We start from the raw sequence: 18,707 nt of genomic DNA on the forward strand, positions 1-18,707 counted from the left end.
AATGAGCTAACTACATGAAAAAGATCCTAAGTGGTCGAGTATGCTTAAGAAATATGCTTAAGAAAGGAATCCGAATTGGCAACTTACTGTGGTTGAGATGATTTATGAGTTCGGTTTGCACCTCTTCTCTTACTCAAATTCCATGAAACTCTTCAGTTAGGACCTACATGAATACGATTGTCTAAATATGTCAAAACAAACACGATTGTCTAAATATTGTCGATATACAAAACAGAACCAATCCATTTAGGAACTGAACAAGTTACAAAAGTACACCATATTGCAATTTTACAGCAAACCAAGAGGACTCAGGAAAGCAAACATCATTCATTCATTCAAGGCTATTAGAGCTCGATCCCGCACCAGATTTTTGGGTGTAGTTACCCGATACCGGGCTAAGGAATGAAAACACATTGTCTACATTCTCAAATGGCGGTCGAGGAAACTCGTGAAACCCCTCGAAATTACACGATTCGAAGTTCAGAGGTGAAAAACAACCAAGAGGATCATCAACACCAGCTTTTGCATCTACTATGGTTTCAACAGAGCTTCCTCCTGAAGCAATCGACCCGAAACTGAAGTTTATGCTCCTAAGCTTATCCGAGCGTTCTCCTTGATCGAACGACACGGCTGCTCCCTTCGACTCGTCGAGCGGAATCGCAGGAGTGTGGCCTTGGAAGAGAGCAATGTGTCCAAAGAGCTTGTCTTTCCTAGAGAACGTTGTCCCACAAGAACAAAGCCACTTATCTTTCCCACAGTGCTTCTCATGTGTTTTCAGATCAGCAATTACAGAGAATTTCTTAGAGTTGCATTTGCTGCAAGTGAAGCTTTTGTCACAATGAGTTCTCTTGTAATGGTTTTTAACACATAGAATGGTTTTCAGAGGCTGAAACTTCTTATGATCCTTGTTCCGTTTGCAGCCGGTGAACGGACAGGAATATCTCTTGATTAGCATCGTCTCGGAACTCGACTCTTTGTTCGGTTTAGCCAGGGCAGCTGCGGTTTTATACTCGTTACCGTGACCCCTCATGTGCATTCGTAAATTTGCATCCCTCTTGAACCCTTTTCCACATATCGGACAGAAATGTGTGTGAGGTGCTAGAATCTCTTCTTTTTCTAGCTGCAGTATTTCGTATGAACCGGGCGGGAGGTTCTCGTGTTCATCGGCGTCTTCTTCGTCCTTTGATTCGTGTTCTTCAACAGCCATGTTCTGTTCCTTCCCACATTTGCTACTTTCCTCTACTTGGGTTGGAAGCTCAGGGAGTTTGGTTCCATTACCACTATTAGTCCTAGGTCCAGACGCAAAAAGAACCCTGTCGAGCTGCTCGAACTGCCCGACCGGAGGAACAGCTGCAGACAACTTATGCTTTACAGAAGGAAGCAGACTACCAGCTGTCGAGATTAACTGAACAATAATCGAAGTTAGATCAGCAGTTATCAGCTGTTGTTGCTGAACTACGAGTTCATCGGGACTCCCCAAGGCTTGGTTCCTCCGGCCGACGATCAAATGCACGAGTTCCTGAAGCTGATGAATCTTCTGCTCAAGAAATGAAAGATTATTAAGCATCGCTCTCGGGTCCCAATCTTGAACTTTACTAGCTAGAAGTCCTGCATTCAGCTCATTACTATCTTTATCTAAGATTTCGATTCGCTGATTTGGGCTACACATTAGGGAGGCCTTCGATTCGATCCGTTCTTCGAATTCTTGGAAAGGTTGTTCCATAGCATAGTCTAAAATGGAAGGATCTACCCATTTCTGTGAAGGTTGCTGAATATTAATATTAGGAAACGATGAAGATTTTGCCCAAACTTCAGAGCTACATAAACTATCTTCAGGCTCCATCTCCAAAGCCTTTTTCTCTACTACAAAGATTCAATACTGTTTGATTTGAATCTGCAACAAGTTTCAAACAAATCCATGATGAACACCATGATGAACACAAAAACCAAAGAACCAAGAACAAACCAATCAGTTTTGCCAAAATTCATCAGCTCAGGAGCTTAGATAGATCAGAGAAGAGTTCATGTTCATTGATCAAACAGAAATAAAGGAAAAACAAGAATGAATCATTCAGAAAGAAAGTCAAATTTCCAAAAAAGAGAAGTGGAACGGCCCAAGCTCACCGCTAGCTGATATTGACTTATTTGGACTGTCCCTTTCTGGCTTTCCCTTGAGGCTTTAAAATGCGTCTGCTAAGGAAAGGTTTCCACGTCCTTGTAAAGGGTGTTTATAAGGTTTGGTTCTCCTCCCCAATCGATGTGGGATCTCACAATCCACCCCTTTCAGGGCCAAGCGTCTTCGTTGGCACTCGTTCCTTTCTCCAATTTCCCTTTCGTCCCTTTCGGGCTTCCACTCAAGGCTTAAAAATGCGTCCGTTAGAAAAAGATTTCCACATCCTTATAAAGGGTGTTTCGTTCTCTTCCCCAACCGATGTGGGATCTCACAATCCACCCCCTTCAGAGTCCAGCGTCCGTTAGGGAAAGATTTCCACCCACTCAAGGCTTAAAAACGCGTCCGCTAGGGAAAGATTTTCACACCCTTATAAAGGGTGTTTCGTTCTCTTCCCCAACAGATGTGAGATCTCACAATCCACCCCCTTCAGGGCCCAGCGTCCTCGTTGACATTCATTCTTTTCTCCAATCGATGTGGGACCTCTGTCAAATCCACCCCCAAAGGGACCTAACATCCTTACTGGTACACCGCCTCGACTTTGATACCATTTGTAACAGCCCAAGCCCACCGCAAGCGGATATTGTCCTCTTTGGGTTTTTCCTTTCAAGCTTCCCCAACCCAAATGCTAGAGAAAGTTTTTCACACCCTTATAAAAGGTGTTTCGTTCTCCTCCCCAACCGATGTTGGATCTCACAAGAAGGAAATCCTCAGATAATCCATTTCATTCAATTGATTTCCCCAAACAAAACATTCAATAATCTCCGTTTACAAATCTAAATCAACAACACAAACCCCAAATTGCAGCAAGCAAGCAGAAACCATCTCACTCAACAAACAACAAAGAACAAAAATAGCAATAAACAGATCAACAAAATCCAATCCATTCCAAAAAAAACAGCCACGATCGAAAGGAAATTTACCGACTCACGATTCCAGTTCATTCAATCGATGAACCGATCAATCAATCTCCTCGATGGCTGCTCCAAATCCTGGAGAGAAAAATAGAAACAAAAAATAGAGAAACGAAAGTGATGTGGGTTATAGAATGAAAAGCGATCGGCGAACACCACGAATCAGGTCCGTTGAATGGGAGTGGGCGGAATCAGAGGCATGAATCGATGTGGGGTTTTTGGGAGTGGAAACATGGGATTAGAAGAAGAAGAATGGGACCCATCAACGTTGGATGATTCTTCTCCATTGGAGTAATGAATTGTATATACCTTTTGACCTTCAGTTCGATCCAATGGAGCGATTGTTTCGAATCCAAAGAGGAAATTAAGCGCGTAATAAAATAATGGAAGGGAATTCTACTGGGGAAGGTTGAGACTGCTGGCTTTCATTTATGATTTCAAAACAGTTTCGATGGAGGATAATATTGTAATTTTTTTCGATATTGTATCTCTTGGAGGATGAACTAAACATTATTTCTAAGACTTAGAAATCTCTTTCTAACCGATCCATTTTCAAATAATCATCGAACTCCTCGAGTATCTTTTTTCTTTGATTGAGTTCATTTTCTACCCTCGTGTTCTTGAGGATCTTCATAACCACTTTCGGGTATCTTTTTTATTTAATTGAATCCTTTTTCTACCCGTGTTCTTGAGGATCTTCACAACCATTTCAGTTTTTGAACTTTTGGTTGTTTTAAATAGCTTGGGCAATAAATTTTTTAATCTATTGGTTTCTTTAGAAAGGGTCGTTAGTTCTGTAGCTCCGGGAGAGAATTTCATGATTCGAAAATGGTCTCGAGTCAAGGGAGTGGTTGGTTGTTGACCAACGGAAAGCGGCTTGTGGCTCAACTTCTTCGATTAGACTACCACGGTTGCGCCAAACATTCCTGAGGACTCACAGGGCTCATGAAATTCGTCAAAGACGTCGAATTTTGCGGTAAGAATCTGCACAGTAATGTCTCTCTTAGATTCTCCGGTCGTAACAACGAATAGGAATGAAACGGCTATACCTCCTATATGAACTGTGGCAGAGTAACAAGATGTGTGGGGGGCATTTTCCTGGGATTCGGATATAACACGTTCCTTTTTTTATTTTTTATATGAAATCCACACTTTGACGAAGGGAGGGGAAAAGACAGGTTCAGGGGCAGTTCAGTCTCATTCATCTTTCGTTTCGTCTTTCCTTCCGGTTCGAAGGTTCAGGGAAGGTTAATTAATAAATCAAGGGGATCTGATCATCCATATAATATACACAAAGAAACTCCAGATATTTGATATCCTTTCTTTACTGTGTATGATGTCGAAAGAGCATCTAGTAGTTAAAAAAACCTCTGACGAGGTTTTACAGTTATATGGGGATAGAATTTATTAGCTTGAAGCTGAAGCTCCCAACAGACTAAAGAAATGGATCAAAAAAGGGGGGACTTCCGCAACGGACGTGGTCGACAAGGAAGATATGACAAATCACATGTCTTCGACCCTGCCCCTCGTAAACAAGATCGTCGAGACGCCTACGCGTGGAGTGGCCATTTGCAGAACCTCGACAAAAATATGAGAGTCAATTATGCTTAAGTTATAGCACTGCATGGGTCGATATGCACACTGCCAAGATCAAAGACCTCAGGGACAAAATCAATAGTTGAAAAAATTAGTATACACGTTAAAGCGAACATAACAGGTAGTCGAGATTCAAACCTTTCCATCTTTATTGTTGTAAATTTATTATTATTTTTAAATAAATAAATTATATATATATATATATATATATATATATATGGTAAGTTTGAAACTAGAGATTAGAAATAGAGTGGACTACTTCACTACTTTCTATGTAAAATCATGTCTTTTAACACAAATTAACATTCCCATATTCTCTTTAAAAGTTCATCTCTTTTATTTTATTTTATTTATTTATTATTACTATTATTATTTTTGGCTTGAAATCTCGTCACTGACGGTACCAATTAAGGTGTACTTTCCTTTTAGATGGTTCAACGATAAGAATGTCAAAGTTAAGCATGCTTTACTTTGAATAATTTTATGTTGGGTAACCTCGTATGAATTTTCCTAGGATGCATGTGAGTGATCCATGTTGGTTTGTGGAGAGAGTCTTTAGTTTTAGAAGCAAGAAGTAAGTAACGTAACCATGTCGCACGGGATGCAGGAAAATGCTAGGGCACGTAGGTATTGAATTAGAGCGGACGTTTTTCAGTAATATGTGGTTTTGGGATGAACCAAGGCAGAGTCTGGAGAGTCTGGTGGGCATTTGCATTCCCTTAAGTCATTAAATACTTTTCACCTCCGCTCTGCAAAACACACACGCTAGAATTACATATTTGAGAGTTCGCGAGGTTGAGATCGTTGATGAGTTTTCGATTTTCTTTTCAGCGAGTTCTAGTGACAAGAACATGTTGGGGATTTTCGGTGTTGTTGAGCTAGTGATTGGTGAACAAACAATGGTTGGAATTGGCGTAAGACTGTCGGAGTGCAAATCGAAGAAGTGAGAAATTAGGGCTGCAGTTTCAGGAGGTGGGTGAAGAAGACGAATTCTCGGGTTGACCATTCGAATCGGGTGAACCATGTTGATGTGGGATTCGACAGCCCAAGGAACGTGAATGAACACAACCCACGACCCATAGGGAATGCGCAACCAATTCGACCCAACTTGAATGTCACTCGCGACTTTCATAGACCCGACCCAAAGTACGTGGCTCGACCACAAGCAATGACCGTGTTTCCCTAGCCACAACCGTGCTAGACGTGTGCTCCTACCCTAGTCGTGGCTCGTCTCGACTTGTTCATCAATGCGCTCCTCGGCTCGGCTCACTAGGCTTTAACCACATATCCAACTCAATATACAATTTTGATACCGTTTCCTATGTTTTCGACCTTCTCAAAACTGTTTTTGACTTTATTTGGGGTATTTGAGGTCGGTAGGAAAATTTACTCAAATTCAATACTTTTTAGTCAAAATGAGGAGTAATCAATGTGATTAGCTAAACTAAGTTTAATAATATGTCTAAGAGTGTGATATGGATATGTTGAGGTTAAATTGTACGTTGAAGGATAATCTTGAAATATTTATAAAATAGTCACGGACTCCGGCCATTGCCAAACAAGTAAGTGACTTTACCGTTGATGTTGGTAGAATTGCATGATGTATGATGATGTGGTCCTTGCATGCGTCATAATGTTATGTTATGCTTATATATGCTATGTGATGACATATGATGCCATATTATGTACATATGTGATGTCCCATTATGCCGTGATATGATGAAATGAAAAACCATGCATGCCATGTTAAGCCATTATTATAGATTATTACGATGGGTGCAAGATGAAATCCATGATGATTACTATGCATACATGACTCATATATGTATCATGACACGGATGAAAAGAAAGAACGAAATGATTATTATTTTATGCTATGATTTTAAACCATGGGAACCTCATGCATTTATGTATGTCATGTACATCAAGATATTTCCTTGTTTTGTTATGTTAGTACGGACGCGTGCCTTCGATATTTATGTTTTCCATGATAATATGTGGGTCTTTCCCCTTTGTGGCGTCCAACGATGCATAAGCACGAAGTCAAGCCCAGAAATACGTATATGAGCTTGCTTGGTGGGTCCATCTGCTTGTGCATGGGTCATGCGTGGAGACGTACCACACATTCAACCTTGTCCGAACTAGAAAGAGCTCAAAGTCACGTTATGTTGTTTCAAAGGAACATTACTCAACCCTAATAGTAGGGTTACTTACTGAATATTTCTTAAAATACTCAAGTCACGTACTACCCTTGTAACGGCCTAGATCCACCATTAGCAGATATTGTCCTCTTTGAGCTTTCCCTTTCGGGCTTCCCCTCAAGGCTTTAAAACGCGTCTACTAGAGGAAAGTTTCCACACCCTTATAAATGGTGGTTTGTTCTCCTCCCCAACCAATGTCGAAGAGGGCGGGATTGTAATGTCCCACATTAGTTGGGGAGGAGAACAAACCACCATTTATAAGGGTGTGGAAACCTTCCGTTAGTAGATGCGTTTTAAAGCCTTGAGGGAAGCCCGAAAGGGAAAGCACAAATAAGACAATATCTGCTAGCGGTGGATATGGGCCATTACAACCCTTATTTTTCAAGTAAAGATAAATTGCCCTTGTACGGATTATGGTGAATGTTGCATATAGTGACATCTCTTATCTAAAGAAGAAATTATAAGGGTTACTGATCATAAGAATTGGATGACTAAGACTTAAAGATTACTATCAATACCAACAAGGTGCACCTTCTTTTTCAATAGCACGACAAAGCATTATGAAAGAACGTGGGTTGGTTTTGTAATACAGAAATACATCTAATCCACTTTCTATTTCGTATATTAGTCGTATAGCAATAATATATATGATATATTTTATATTTTTGTAGGTCGATCGTATATCAATATTATATAATATACTTTATATTTTGTATATTAGCTTAGTTGAGTTGGGTGGATTGTGCAATAAGCCTCTCTCGGCTCCCGATAATATATCTTATGTACTTCATATTTCATATATGAATCATATATCAATAGTATATTTATATACTTTATATTTGGTATAGAAGTTAATTGATAACTCAAATGGTATGTCAATATTCATTTAAAATCCATTTCGAGTATAACATTTGTCGTTACCTAATTTTTGAGGTTTTTGAATCGCTTAAGATTTAGAAGCTTTCGACTCATACGAGCCAAACAAACACCATAAACGGGAATAGGGGGAAGAGGAGACTCGGAAACGAAAGAAAAAGAAGGAAAAAGGACATCGAAAACGACGTTACCAAAGAGAGAGAAAGCTCGTCAGAATTCCTTTGATAATCGGGCGAAGAAGACAAATCCCAACCCGAGATCGGACCCGTACCCCGAACCGAAAATCCTCCTAGATGTGTCCAATGTCCACGGCCCAAACTGTGCCTCAACCTAACCCAATCTACGCATCGGCCTAACTTGTCAGTCGCAAACCGAACCGAAACCCTCAAGCCTAATCCACCTACGGACATACGCCAGCCTAATACTCGACACTGATTGTAACGATTCAGATTTTTCATTTTTGTCTTCTTTGGTTAAGATTTTATTTTTATTTCTATAAATGACAAGATATTATGTTATGCATTTATTCTCGCCGGAAAAGTGCAATTTTCAACAAGTAAGTTATTACCTTAATGGAAATTGTAGCGATTCGAGTTTTTGGAATAAAATAAAATAAATAATTAAATGTAATCTCCCGAAAATCGAAAGATTTCGTGCGAGACTTTTATTACCTAATAGAAACATTTCTATTTTATAAGTTTCCTTGTCCTAAAACCCTAGAATGCCTTATTTGTAAATGTCTTGATTATTTTTATATTCCTATGTCCAACCTTTTACATCCCTTGAAAACAATTTTCTCTCCAAATTTTCCTCCGGAACGTTGGGGTTGCTCGTCCGAGGAAGAATCGAGTGGAAGTAAGGTATTGATGTCGGGATCATTGTGTCAAAGAAGGTTGACTGTTGGAAATCAATGTTGAGGACGTTGTGGGATCGTCGGCGTGTCGCCGGAATCGGAGAGGCGGAAACTAGGGTTTTGTTGCTTGTCGGGTAAGGAAGGCGAGGTTTTTGGAATCGGGTCGAGCCGCAGACGCACACCCAACAGCTTCGCATGCGTACACAGTGTGGCTTGGCTTACACGTGTACGAAATCGTCTTGGTTCTGTCAATTCTTGCAGCTCGGCTTGGCGACTTAGTTGGTCAGTTCGGCGGCTCGGCTTGGAGACTCGATATCACTATAATATATCGATTTCAAGATTTTCGACCCTTCCGAAGCCATTTCTACCCTTAGTTTTACCTTCTGAGGTCAGTATGGTTCCTAACCGTCAAAGACAAATTGGGTCAGGAGTTTATTTTGATAAATAGAATGAGATTTGGCTAGGGTATGTTATGAAAGGTTACTAAGTTTTTTATGTGGTTATTATAAGACGTATTTAACTGTTGGGATTAGCTTGTTGTGAGTGACTTCGGCTAAGGCCATCAAGGTAAGTGACTTTACTGTTGGAGTTAGCTTACTACGTGTTGTATGATGGTGCGTGCCCTGTGGCCCCTGCATGCACCATATTTTATTATGTGATACGACTATATGATGTATGAATTATGTGACTGTTTATGCTATGAAACGTAATGGATTATGTTGAATGTTGAATATTTATGTTATGTGAAGTTATGAATGATATGTTAGTAATATATGTCATGAAAATGTTGATCGATGCCATAGATACACGTAGTATTATCGAGTCATGTCATGAGATATTTATGCAACTGGAATGTACTTTCATGCGTCTGCAGCTCGACCCGATTCCAAAGAACTTGCCTTCCTTACCCTACAAGCGATGAAACCCTAGTTTCTGCCTCCCTGATTCCAGTGACGCGCCGACGATCCCACTACGTCCTCATCACCGATTTCCAACAGATAACCTTCTTTGACACAATGATCCTGACATCAATACCTTACTTTCACTCGATTCTTCCTCTGAAGAGCAACCCCATCGTTCCAGAGGAAAGTTTGGAGAGAATCATTTTCGAGGAATGTAAAAGGTTGGGCATAGGAATATAAAAATAATCTCAACACATTTACCACTAAAGCATTCTAGGGTTTTAGGGTAAGGAAACGTAGAGAAATATGAATGTTTCTCTTAGATAATAAAAGTCTTGTAGGAAATCCTTTGATTTCCGGGGAGATTACATTTAATTATTTATTTTATTTTATTCCAGAAACTCGAATCGTTACAATTTCCATTAAGGTAATAACTTCCTTGTTGAAAATTGCACCTTTTACGACGAGAATGAATGGATAACATAATATCTTGTCATTTATAGAAATAAAAATAAAATCTTAACGAAATAAGGCAAAAATGGAAAATCTAAATGGTTACACTGATGACCCAGCCCACCTGCAACCAAAACCCTGTTGCCCATCGCAACCCAAAACCCGCGAACGAAGTCTGACCTACCCGACAACCCCACGCCTTGACCCAACCTCAGCCTGCACACGCGACCGCTTCTAGTTGCGCCACATGTCAGCGTCTGGCGCAAACACCCCCTCGGCTCCGGCGACTTGATCAGCTCGGTGGCAGCTCCTCGGCTCTGAAAGCTTATTCAACTCGAGAAACCTATTTTTCGACCTATTCAGCACTACTCCGACCCTCTCGGACTCAATTTCGACCCTGTTTAAGGAACCAACCACCAACGAAAACGTAGGACGCATATGAGGAGCTAGAAGCTTACGTGTACATTTTAGGGAGTACTTTGGCTAAGGCCTACCAAGTAAGTGACCCTACCGTCGTAGGTTACGCAATTGTATGTTGTATGTTGTATGTTGACACGTGCCCGTGTATTCGCATGTTTCATTAAATTGTATGTTAGACTGTTACGCTTTAATACGTAAACTTGTGAAATGTGCACGTGTGCTGTTTTTGTATTGATTTGACGTGCTATATAGTGTGACGTGATGTGTTGTGTTTAAAATGTTTATGTGATCACGAGGTGATTTCTTTATGAATCGCACATCATAATATGTTATAATGAAAATATGAGATGTGATGTTATGTTTCCTAATTGTATGTAAACAATATGATATGTATGGCATGAAATCACAATAAATGACATGAAATATAACCCCATTAGAATAATGTATCATGTGAAGACTGAAAAAATGAGAAATGATATTGACATGAACGAAAAAAAGAATAGTGGGGTTATATTTAATAATGTTGAAAACGGAAAAATATTGAGACCTCATGCATTATGTGTGCTCATGCATTGAGGGTACCCCTATTCCATCACGAAAAAAAGGACGCGTAGATCCATTAGGCAGGCGAAGTTTCATTATGTTTTACATAATGTTGTCTTGACGGTTACTAATTCTAATGGGTGTCCAGCATAAGAACTACTAGAGCAGGCTCGCCTGACAAGATAAAGGGTCCAGCGGTGTGCGAACTGACTGGTGTGCCCATACCTGCACGTATGGGTTATGTGTAGATTATATGGTATACATCCAAGTTGCCCGTTAGGATAGTGTCGTAGGAAAAACAGACTAATATGATAGGTTCCGTCATTGCATGTGCTTGTTGCATAACCCTAATAGGGGGTCGCTTACTGAATATTCTAGAAATACTCAAGCCTCGTGCTACTACATTTTCATATAAAGGCAAGGCACCCATGTGAGACCGATGGAAGCATCACAAATCTCGTGGCATATGCATAGAATAGATTGCTTTCCATGTATGGTATAAGTTAGTATAGGTTGAGTTTCCTTTACATTATTAGTATAGGTTAGTATAGGTTGAATTGTAATTGCATTAATAAACTATAGGTTAGTATAGGGTATTTAATTCAACATTGTTTTTCCTTTTGTTCCGTTGTATTTGTTTATGCACAAGGTAATAAAGGAGGTATGAATTAATGTCGAAACTAGAAAGTGTCCATTAAAGCAATTTCGCATTAAATGTAAGGTTAGAAGTATAGTAATGACCTTAGATTAAATAGGGAAAATTTAGAGTCGTTACATGCGTCTCCTCGCTTCTACTGACATGTGGCCCGCTCCAAGGCCTGATGCGTCGTTTCTCTCACCATTTGAAATGTGTCTCGATGGATGCTAGATTTGTTCTTTTGTTCGTTGATCAACACGTGTAACCTACGTTTATCTTTTTTTATGCAACTCGATTCAACTCGTTTTTTGACGGATTTAGACAATTCAAATATCCTTACCGAATTTTCACAACATTCTGAAAAGATTTTGGAAGGGACCTTGGCACGAAAATGCCTCCTCGTGACTATTAGAATACCCACATCTCCTAATTAATTCACATTTAATTACACGATTTAAGTGGACGGTAGAAATGACCAAAATACCCTTTGAGATTGATTTTGACTATTTTTCATATTTTTCTTGGGCTCGTGTGATTTTTCTATTCTAATTCATCTTAAACTTCGACCTCCCTAAATCAAATTAAGAAGTTAAAATTTTAAAGTGAAAATAAAAAAAATTAATTCTCGTCGAGACATGTGTCTTACAACATCGATGTATCTGTAATAATCTATACTTAAATTACATTTTGAATGAGTATCGATATGCTACTGATACGTTAATGAAACACTTTAAATGTTTCTCGAATGAGTATTAATATTATATTTTAAATGCATACACCAATCTTTAAATTTTATTTTAAATAAGTGTTGATATTATTAATAATGCATATATTTAAAATGCATTTTTCATAATTAATATATTATTGACATATGAGGTGTACGAAGGGGGTGTTTGGTTGGTGGGAATGAGCTTGGTCATTTCAAGCTCCTATTTATTGCAAGATTTCAAAAGATTAATTAAATGGCTAATAATACTTTAAATATAATTAATGGATTCAATTTAATATTATGGTGTAATAATTATTTTTTATTATTTTATTAATAATATATGATTTATGATAAGACAACCTAATCTCGAGCTCAAGATTTAAGTGTTTGTTGAAGCAAGAACCTTTGAATCAAAGAAATTAATACCTATTTGTATAAAATTCGAATCAAGCAAGGGATAAGACCAGATTAGATTATCTCTTACGATCAAAAGATCTAAAATCAAGATTCGGATCAACCAAGAGATAAAACTAGAATTAGATTACCTCTTACAATCAAATATCTAGAAGCAAGATTTGGAACCTTGTTCTAAATTGAGTTACTCCACAATCAAACTTGATCAAGACTTGATTGAATGACTTGTGTCAGTCCACAATCGAACTTGATCAAGACTTGATTGAATGGCTTGAGTCACTCCACAATCGAACTTGATCAAGGCTTGATTGAATGGCTCGGATGCAATTCTATCACAAGAATTGCTTGAAACTTAGACGCGCGTGGTGGATTCACAATCCACTGCCTTGATCCACTTGGCTACATCCGCCCCTATCCCCTTAGACGCGCGTGGTGGATTCACAATCCACTGCCTTGATCCACTTGGCTACATCCGCCCCTATCCCCGCACACGCGCGTGGTGGATTCACAATCCACTGCCTTGATCCACTTGGCTACATCCGCCCCTATCCCCGCACAGGTTTCAGTCTCGAGATACAATCACTGCCTTGATCCACTTGGCTACATCCGCCCCTATCCCCGCACAGGTTTCAGTCTCGAGATACAATTAGATCCTTACCCTATGACCAAAATTGACAATCGAACTTGATCAAGGCTTGATTGAATGGCTCGGATGCAATTCTATCACAAGAATTGCTTGAAACTTAGACGCACGTGGTGGATTCACAATCCACTGCCTTGATCCACTTGGCTACATCCGCCCCTATCCCTGCACAGGTTTCAGTCTCGAGATACAATCTGATCCTTACCCTATGGCCAAAATTGACAATCAAAATTGATCAAGGCTTGATTGAATGGCTCGGATGCAATTCTATCACAAGAACTGCTTGAAACTTAGACGCGCGTGGTGGATTCACAATCCACTGCCTTGATCCACTTGGCTACATCCGCCCCTATCCCCGCACAGGTTTCAGTCTCGAGATACAATCCGATCCTTACCCTATGGCCAAACATCCGCCCCTATCCCCGCACAGGTTTCAGTCTCGAGATACAATCCGATCCTTACCCTATGGCCAAAATTGACAATCGAACTTGGTCAAGGCTTGATTGAATGGCTCGGATGCAATTCTATCACAAGAATTGCTTGAAACTTAGACGCGCGTGGTGGATTCACAATCCACTGCCTTGATCCACTTGGCTACATCCGCCCCTATCCCCGCACAGGTTTCAGTCTCGAGATACAATCCGATCCTTACCCTATGGCCAAAATTGACAATCGAACTTGATCAAGGCTTGATTGAATGGCTCGGATGCAATTCTATCACAAGAATTGCTTGAAACTTAGACGCGCGTGGTGGATTCACAATCCACTGCCTTGATCCACTTGGCTACATCCGCCCCTATCCCTGCACAGGTTTCAGTCTCGAGATACAATCCGATCCTTACCCTATGGCCAAAATTGACAATCAAACTTGATCAAGGCTTGATTGAATGGCTCGGATGCAATTCTATCACAAGAATTGCTTGAAACTTAAAAATGAAAAAATTGATGCTTGGATTTTTAAGAGAAACGTCTCAATCTGAGATCTCAATTTCATTCGTCTACGAATATGAATATGTGGTTGACATTTTTGAATCTCAATAGATACACTAATCTCATTTAAAATAATTTACTCCACTTTATTTAATTTTTAAAATATAACGTGGATAATTAATTTTTCATTTGTATATAATTTTATTAAAATTATTTATTTCAAGATAATTATTAAAATTGATTACTAAATAAATTTTAATACACTTGTAGGAAAATTAAACTATTTTAATTATTTTAATAATTTGCTTTAATAAAAATAAAAAAAACTAAAATTATGATATCTATGCAACGCATCCTATTCTAAGGTACTTTATTCATCGAAATCTTAAACAAAACGTTCAACTAAACGATCCCCCAATGAATTTTGAATGAGTGTTGATATTCTATGTTGATACATCAATGTTATTATCGAAACAATATTTAGAACAACTGAAGCGAGAATGAACTATACGATCCAAAATGAAAATCTATGATTCCTCAACAATTTAGAAACTGAGTTAGGTTTGACTTTAGAAGCGTTTCGAGGTGAGTTAGACATGTTTTGTTCCATTCACATTTTTTATTACTTCATTATTAAAAAGTCAATTTTAGTTACAAGTTTGTATATTTATCGACTGTAAAAGTATAATTTGTTTTCAAGGTACTATTCTAAATTTAACGATCGAAGATAATATGTTATCATCAACCTCTACAATACTCTAATTAGAATGATTGTCAACATATTAGAGTGGCACAGCGAAAGCGTGGTGGGCCCATAACCCACAGGTCCCAAGATTGAAATTTGGGTTAGGTCAACTTCGTGGTAACCTACTTGTCCCTTGTCTCACACCATTAGTCATTTACCTTTGTATCAATCGCAACGTTAGCCTTATTCTGTTTCTACATGCAATAGAAGAGCTAGCTATTCATGTGGTTCTAAGCCCTCTTCAGGATCGATTTATGGAACCTCCAGTAACATCATTCTTACCTGCTTATGTTTGGGACTAAAACCTCAATGATATTCCAACCTCTGAGTGCTTTCAAGTCTATACCTCTGATTGTCGCTCACGATCCTATGGTACTCGATATATTGAAAACACGGTAACCTAAGTCAACTTGAAAATTGCTCTAGCTCTAGCATCCTAAGCTTAACTTGGTTCATGCATGCTTTTCTAGGGAGATATTCCTATCGATCACATAAAGCACAAAGAACTCATTCTAATCATTCATGCATACCAGAGATATTTGTATCAATCACCTGAAGTACATATATCATAATCTAAGCATTCAAACACTCTCAAGGGGAGATATCGTTCATCAATTACTTGGAGCACAAGCCATAATATATCATCATCAATTAAATAAGTAGGCATGTAGATTAAATTCTCGTCCTAGGGGCATTTTAGTAATTTTCATACCATATATAATATTCTCATAAAACTATCCCTTCTAGACTCCTAAACATGCATATTCTAATTACGTAAGGTATGATATGTTCGCATGCTAGCACAATCTAGCGATCTTTCTAATTATTGCTTGCCTAAAATTTGTGTGGATAAAGCATGCCCTCCCAAGCTTGCTTTCTGGAAGCTCCAAATTTCGTGAAAACTCGTTAGTAGGTCTTGATTAAAGTAAAATTACAATCAATATCGAAGCCGGGACAGAAAACAGTCAAACAGGTAAAAAAAGAACTCATATGCTTGCACATGCTCAAGGAGGGTTCCATGCGTAGGCTTCATGCGTGCATGTCATGCTTAACTAACCACAGGTCGGGTTACAGTTTGGGTCAGTTCACTAGTAACTAGTCACGGGTCGAAGTTTGGGTGGATGGTTTCAAGTCAGGCCACAAGTCGATTCTCGAGTCCTATCTAATACTACACGTGTCACCGCAAGACGTTTGATGCGTTGCTCCAACCCACTATCATCACATGTCCTTCAATATGATTTCTTCACAAGGGTATAGAGTTTTAATTTGTCTTTACCATAAATTTTTCTTGTAATTAATTTTGAACCACGAGAATATATAATTGAGTCCAAAATCGACTAATAATTCAATACTTATACTTGACAAACACTAGAACTCCTACCTCTATTCCGATTCACTCGAATTTTCTTCACGAAGAATGCACAAAAAATCGTACAAGATCATCATATTAAAATTTGAGAAAGTAATTCCTCAAAAATCTTACCGATGCGAAGAAAAATCGAGAACGAAAACTTTAAAAAAAAAAAAAAAAGAAACTACCGTACATTCTTTCTTAATTCTAGATAGTTTTGGACGATTCAAGAGTCTAGAATGCTTCCCTACAAAATTCTTAAAGAGAATTTATTGAAACGAGTATGATAGAATCGGACTTTTGGTGCGTGAATCGAGAGGTCTCCACAGATTACGCTAGGAGCAGAAATGACCAAAATACCCATGAAGTTGACTTTGACCTTTTTTTTTTTTTTTAATTTCTCACTATTTTTCTTTTATGATTTTCCTAAGTTCTAGGATTTTTTTCTTTTAAAAAAAATATCTTTTACACCCTATTGAAATTTATCCTCTAAAACTCATAATAAAATCTAAGAAATTCAAACACTAAAGAAATAAATTAGGTATTAAATTTCTGGTGGGAGCTCAAGTGTTACAGTAAAAAGTTCATTATTCGCTTAGAATTAAGATCGAGTCGCATACGATTCTTATATGAAATATAAATCTTCTCAATTAAATAATTTATAAAAAAGATTAAATATTTTGATGTTTATTCTTATACCAATTCATTGTATATGATACATCCGCTCACAAGTCTTTACATGAACGATTTAGATCAAAACATTTATAACAATTATAATGTGTGTTATAAAGAAAAAGAACGAAAGACAAGGACAACAACTAAGATTAAGAATCAAGAACCAAGCAAGATCAGGTCCTTAGGCTAGGCCATGATAAGAACAAGAACGTTATAAGAAAGAGTATTGCACTCTAGCATACCCTAAGACATGATTAAGAGCATACAAGTAGGCTACTTACTGAGTCTTTGTCTCATATTTAAGGAGCTAGTTGAGGATGGGAGTGGATTTGAAGCAGGTTGTTTTTTTCAACTGTTTTATTGTTTTAAATTATTTTATTTACCCTACTAAATATATTCAAACTTAATTTGTTAAGGATATTTAGTAATAAATTATAGTTTACCATATATATTATATTTGATATTTTATTATAAGGCAAATAAATATTTGCCTTATTATTATAGGTATCTTTCCATTTATTGTTATTTCCATTTATTACTATTTTCATATCCTTATAATTCATTTGATTATAAATAAGATAACTTTTGCACCAGATTAATCAAACATTCACAATATTAATAAGAAAAATGCATTTATGTTTTTTTTTTCAATTACGATTTTTTTTTTTTAATTTTACTCTTCTAAGTAGCGACTCGAATCAGAAAATTAGGTCGTCACAAGTTTCCAACCTTGTTCATAACCTATAAACTCTTTAGATTAATATTTAGATCATGATCTTATATGTCAAGTTGACGTTGAACATTTTGTACCATAGATAATATTAAATTGTAATCAAAAGAATAAATTCATTATTAAAATTAAATTATTAATTACGACATAAATCCCACATAATTTTGATTACATTGGTTGAATTGATTAGTGAAAGCGTGTGGTTTAGAATACGTGATTATGCATTTAATTATGGATAATGTATTGATTGATTCTAGAAAATGAATAAACTACGTGTATATTAGGAAACATGATTATGCTTATATGTTACGACTTGCATATGATCTATAATTTTATAATGATTATATTATGTAGAGACAATTAGAATTTCGCTAACTACCTTATAATTGTGAATATGTCCTAATTTTCAACGGTTTATATAGTACCATCGATAGTTGGAAATGAAGTAAGATCTCTCCCCTACGATGACGGCATGATGTGAGAACTATTAAAGAGTCGTTAGTTAATCGTTAATAGTGATCTTGTCTTGATTGACAAGAGTCAGTGCCCTATAATTATGAGTTGGTATACGATAGAACCATTCTCTTATCAAGAGCGTGATCGAGTTACACGGTTCTAGATGAGTTAGATCTAAGAAATATGTATATATATATAAAGAAAAATTAAGGATAAAGAAACCAAATTTAGAATTATGAAAAAATAGAAAAGAAAAATGCTATGAGGCTTTTTTTGGTCACTAAAAAATCACCCAATTTCTATTTATGCATTATGCTCCCCTCTTTTTTATAGGAGAAAAATTAAATTGTTAATACTAAAAAAATAAATTAATAATACAAAAAAAAAAAAAAAAAAAAAAAAAAAAAAAAAAAAAAAAAAAAAAAAAAAAAAAAAAAAAAAAAAAAAAAAAAAAAAAAAAAAAAAAAAAAAAAAAAAAAAAAAAAAAAA

The 18,707-nt window shown here is 37.4% G+C and overlaps 1 protein-coding gene across 1 annotated transcript; it reads right to left on the bottom strand.

The window, feature by feature from the left end:
• Positions 1-205: 205 nt before the first annotated feature.
• Positions 206-3,483, bottom strand: LOC111477143 (protein SENSITIVE TO PROTON RHIZOTOXICITY 1-like). Its single transcript, XM_023121148.1, has 2 exons — positions 3,094-3,483; positions 206-1,894 (listed from the first exon to the last, which is right to left on the bottom strand). The coding sequence occupies exon 2, from the start codon at positions 1,841-1,843 to the stop codon at positions 332-334; it is 1,512 nt and encodes a 503-aa protein (XP_022976916.1). The 5' UTR covers positions 1,844-1,894; positions 3,094-3,483; the 3' UTR covers positions 206-331.
• Between the last annotated feature and the right edge of the window lie 15,224 nt (positions 3,484-18,707).

Source organism: Cucurbita maxima, unplaced genomic scaffold (genome assembly GCF_002738345.1).
Source record: "Cucurbita maxima cultivar Rimu unplaced genomic scaffold, Cmax_1.0 Cma_Scf00003, whole genome shotgun sequence".
Classification (NCBI taxonomy): Eukaryota; Viridiplantae; Streptophyta; class Magnoliopsida; order Cucurbitales; family Cucurbitaceae; genus Cucurbita; species Cucurbita maxima.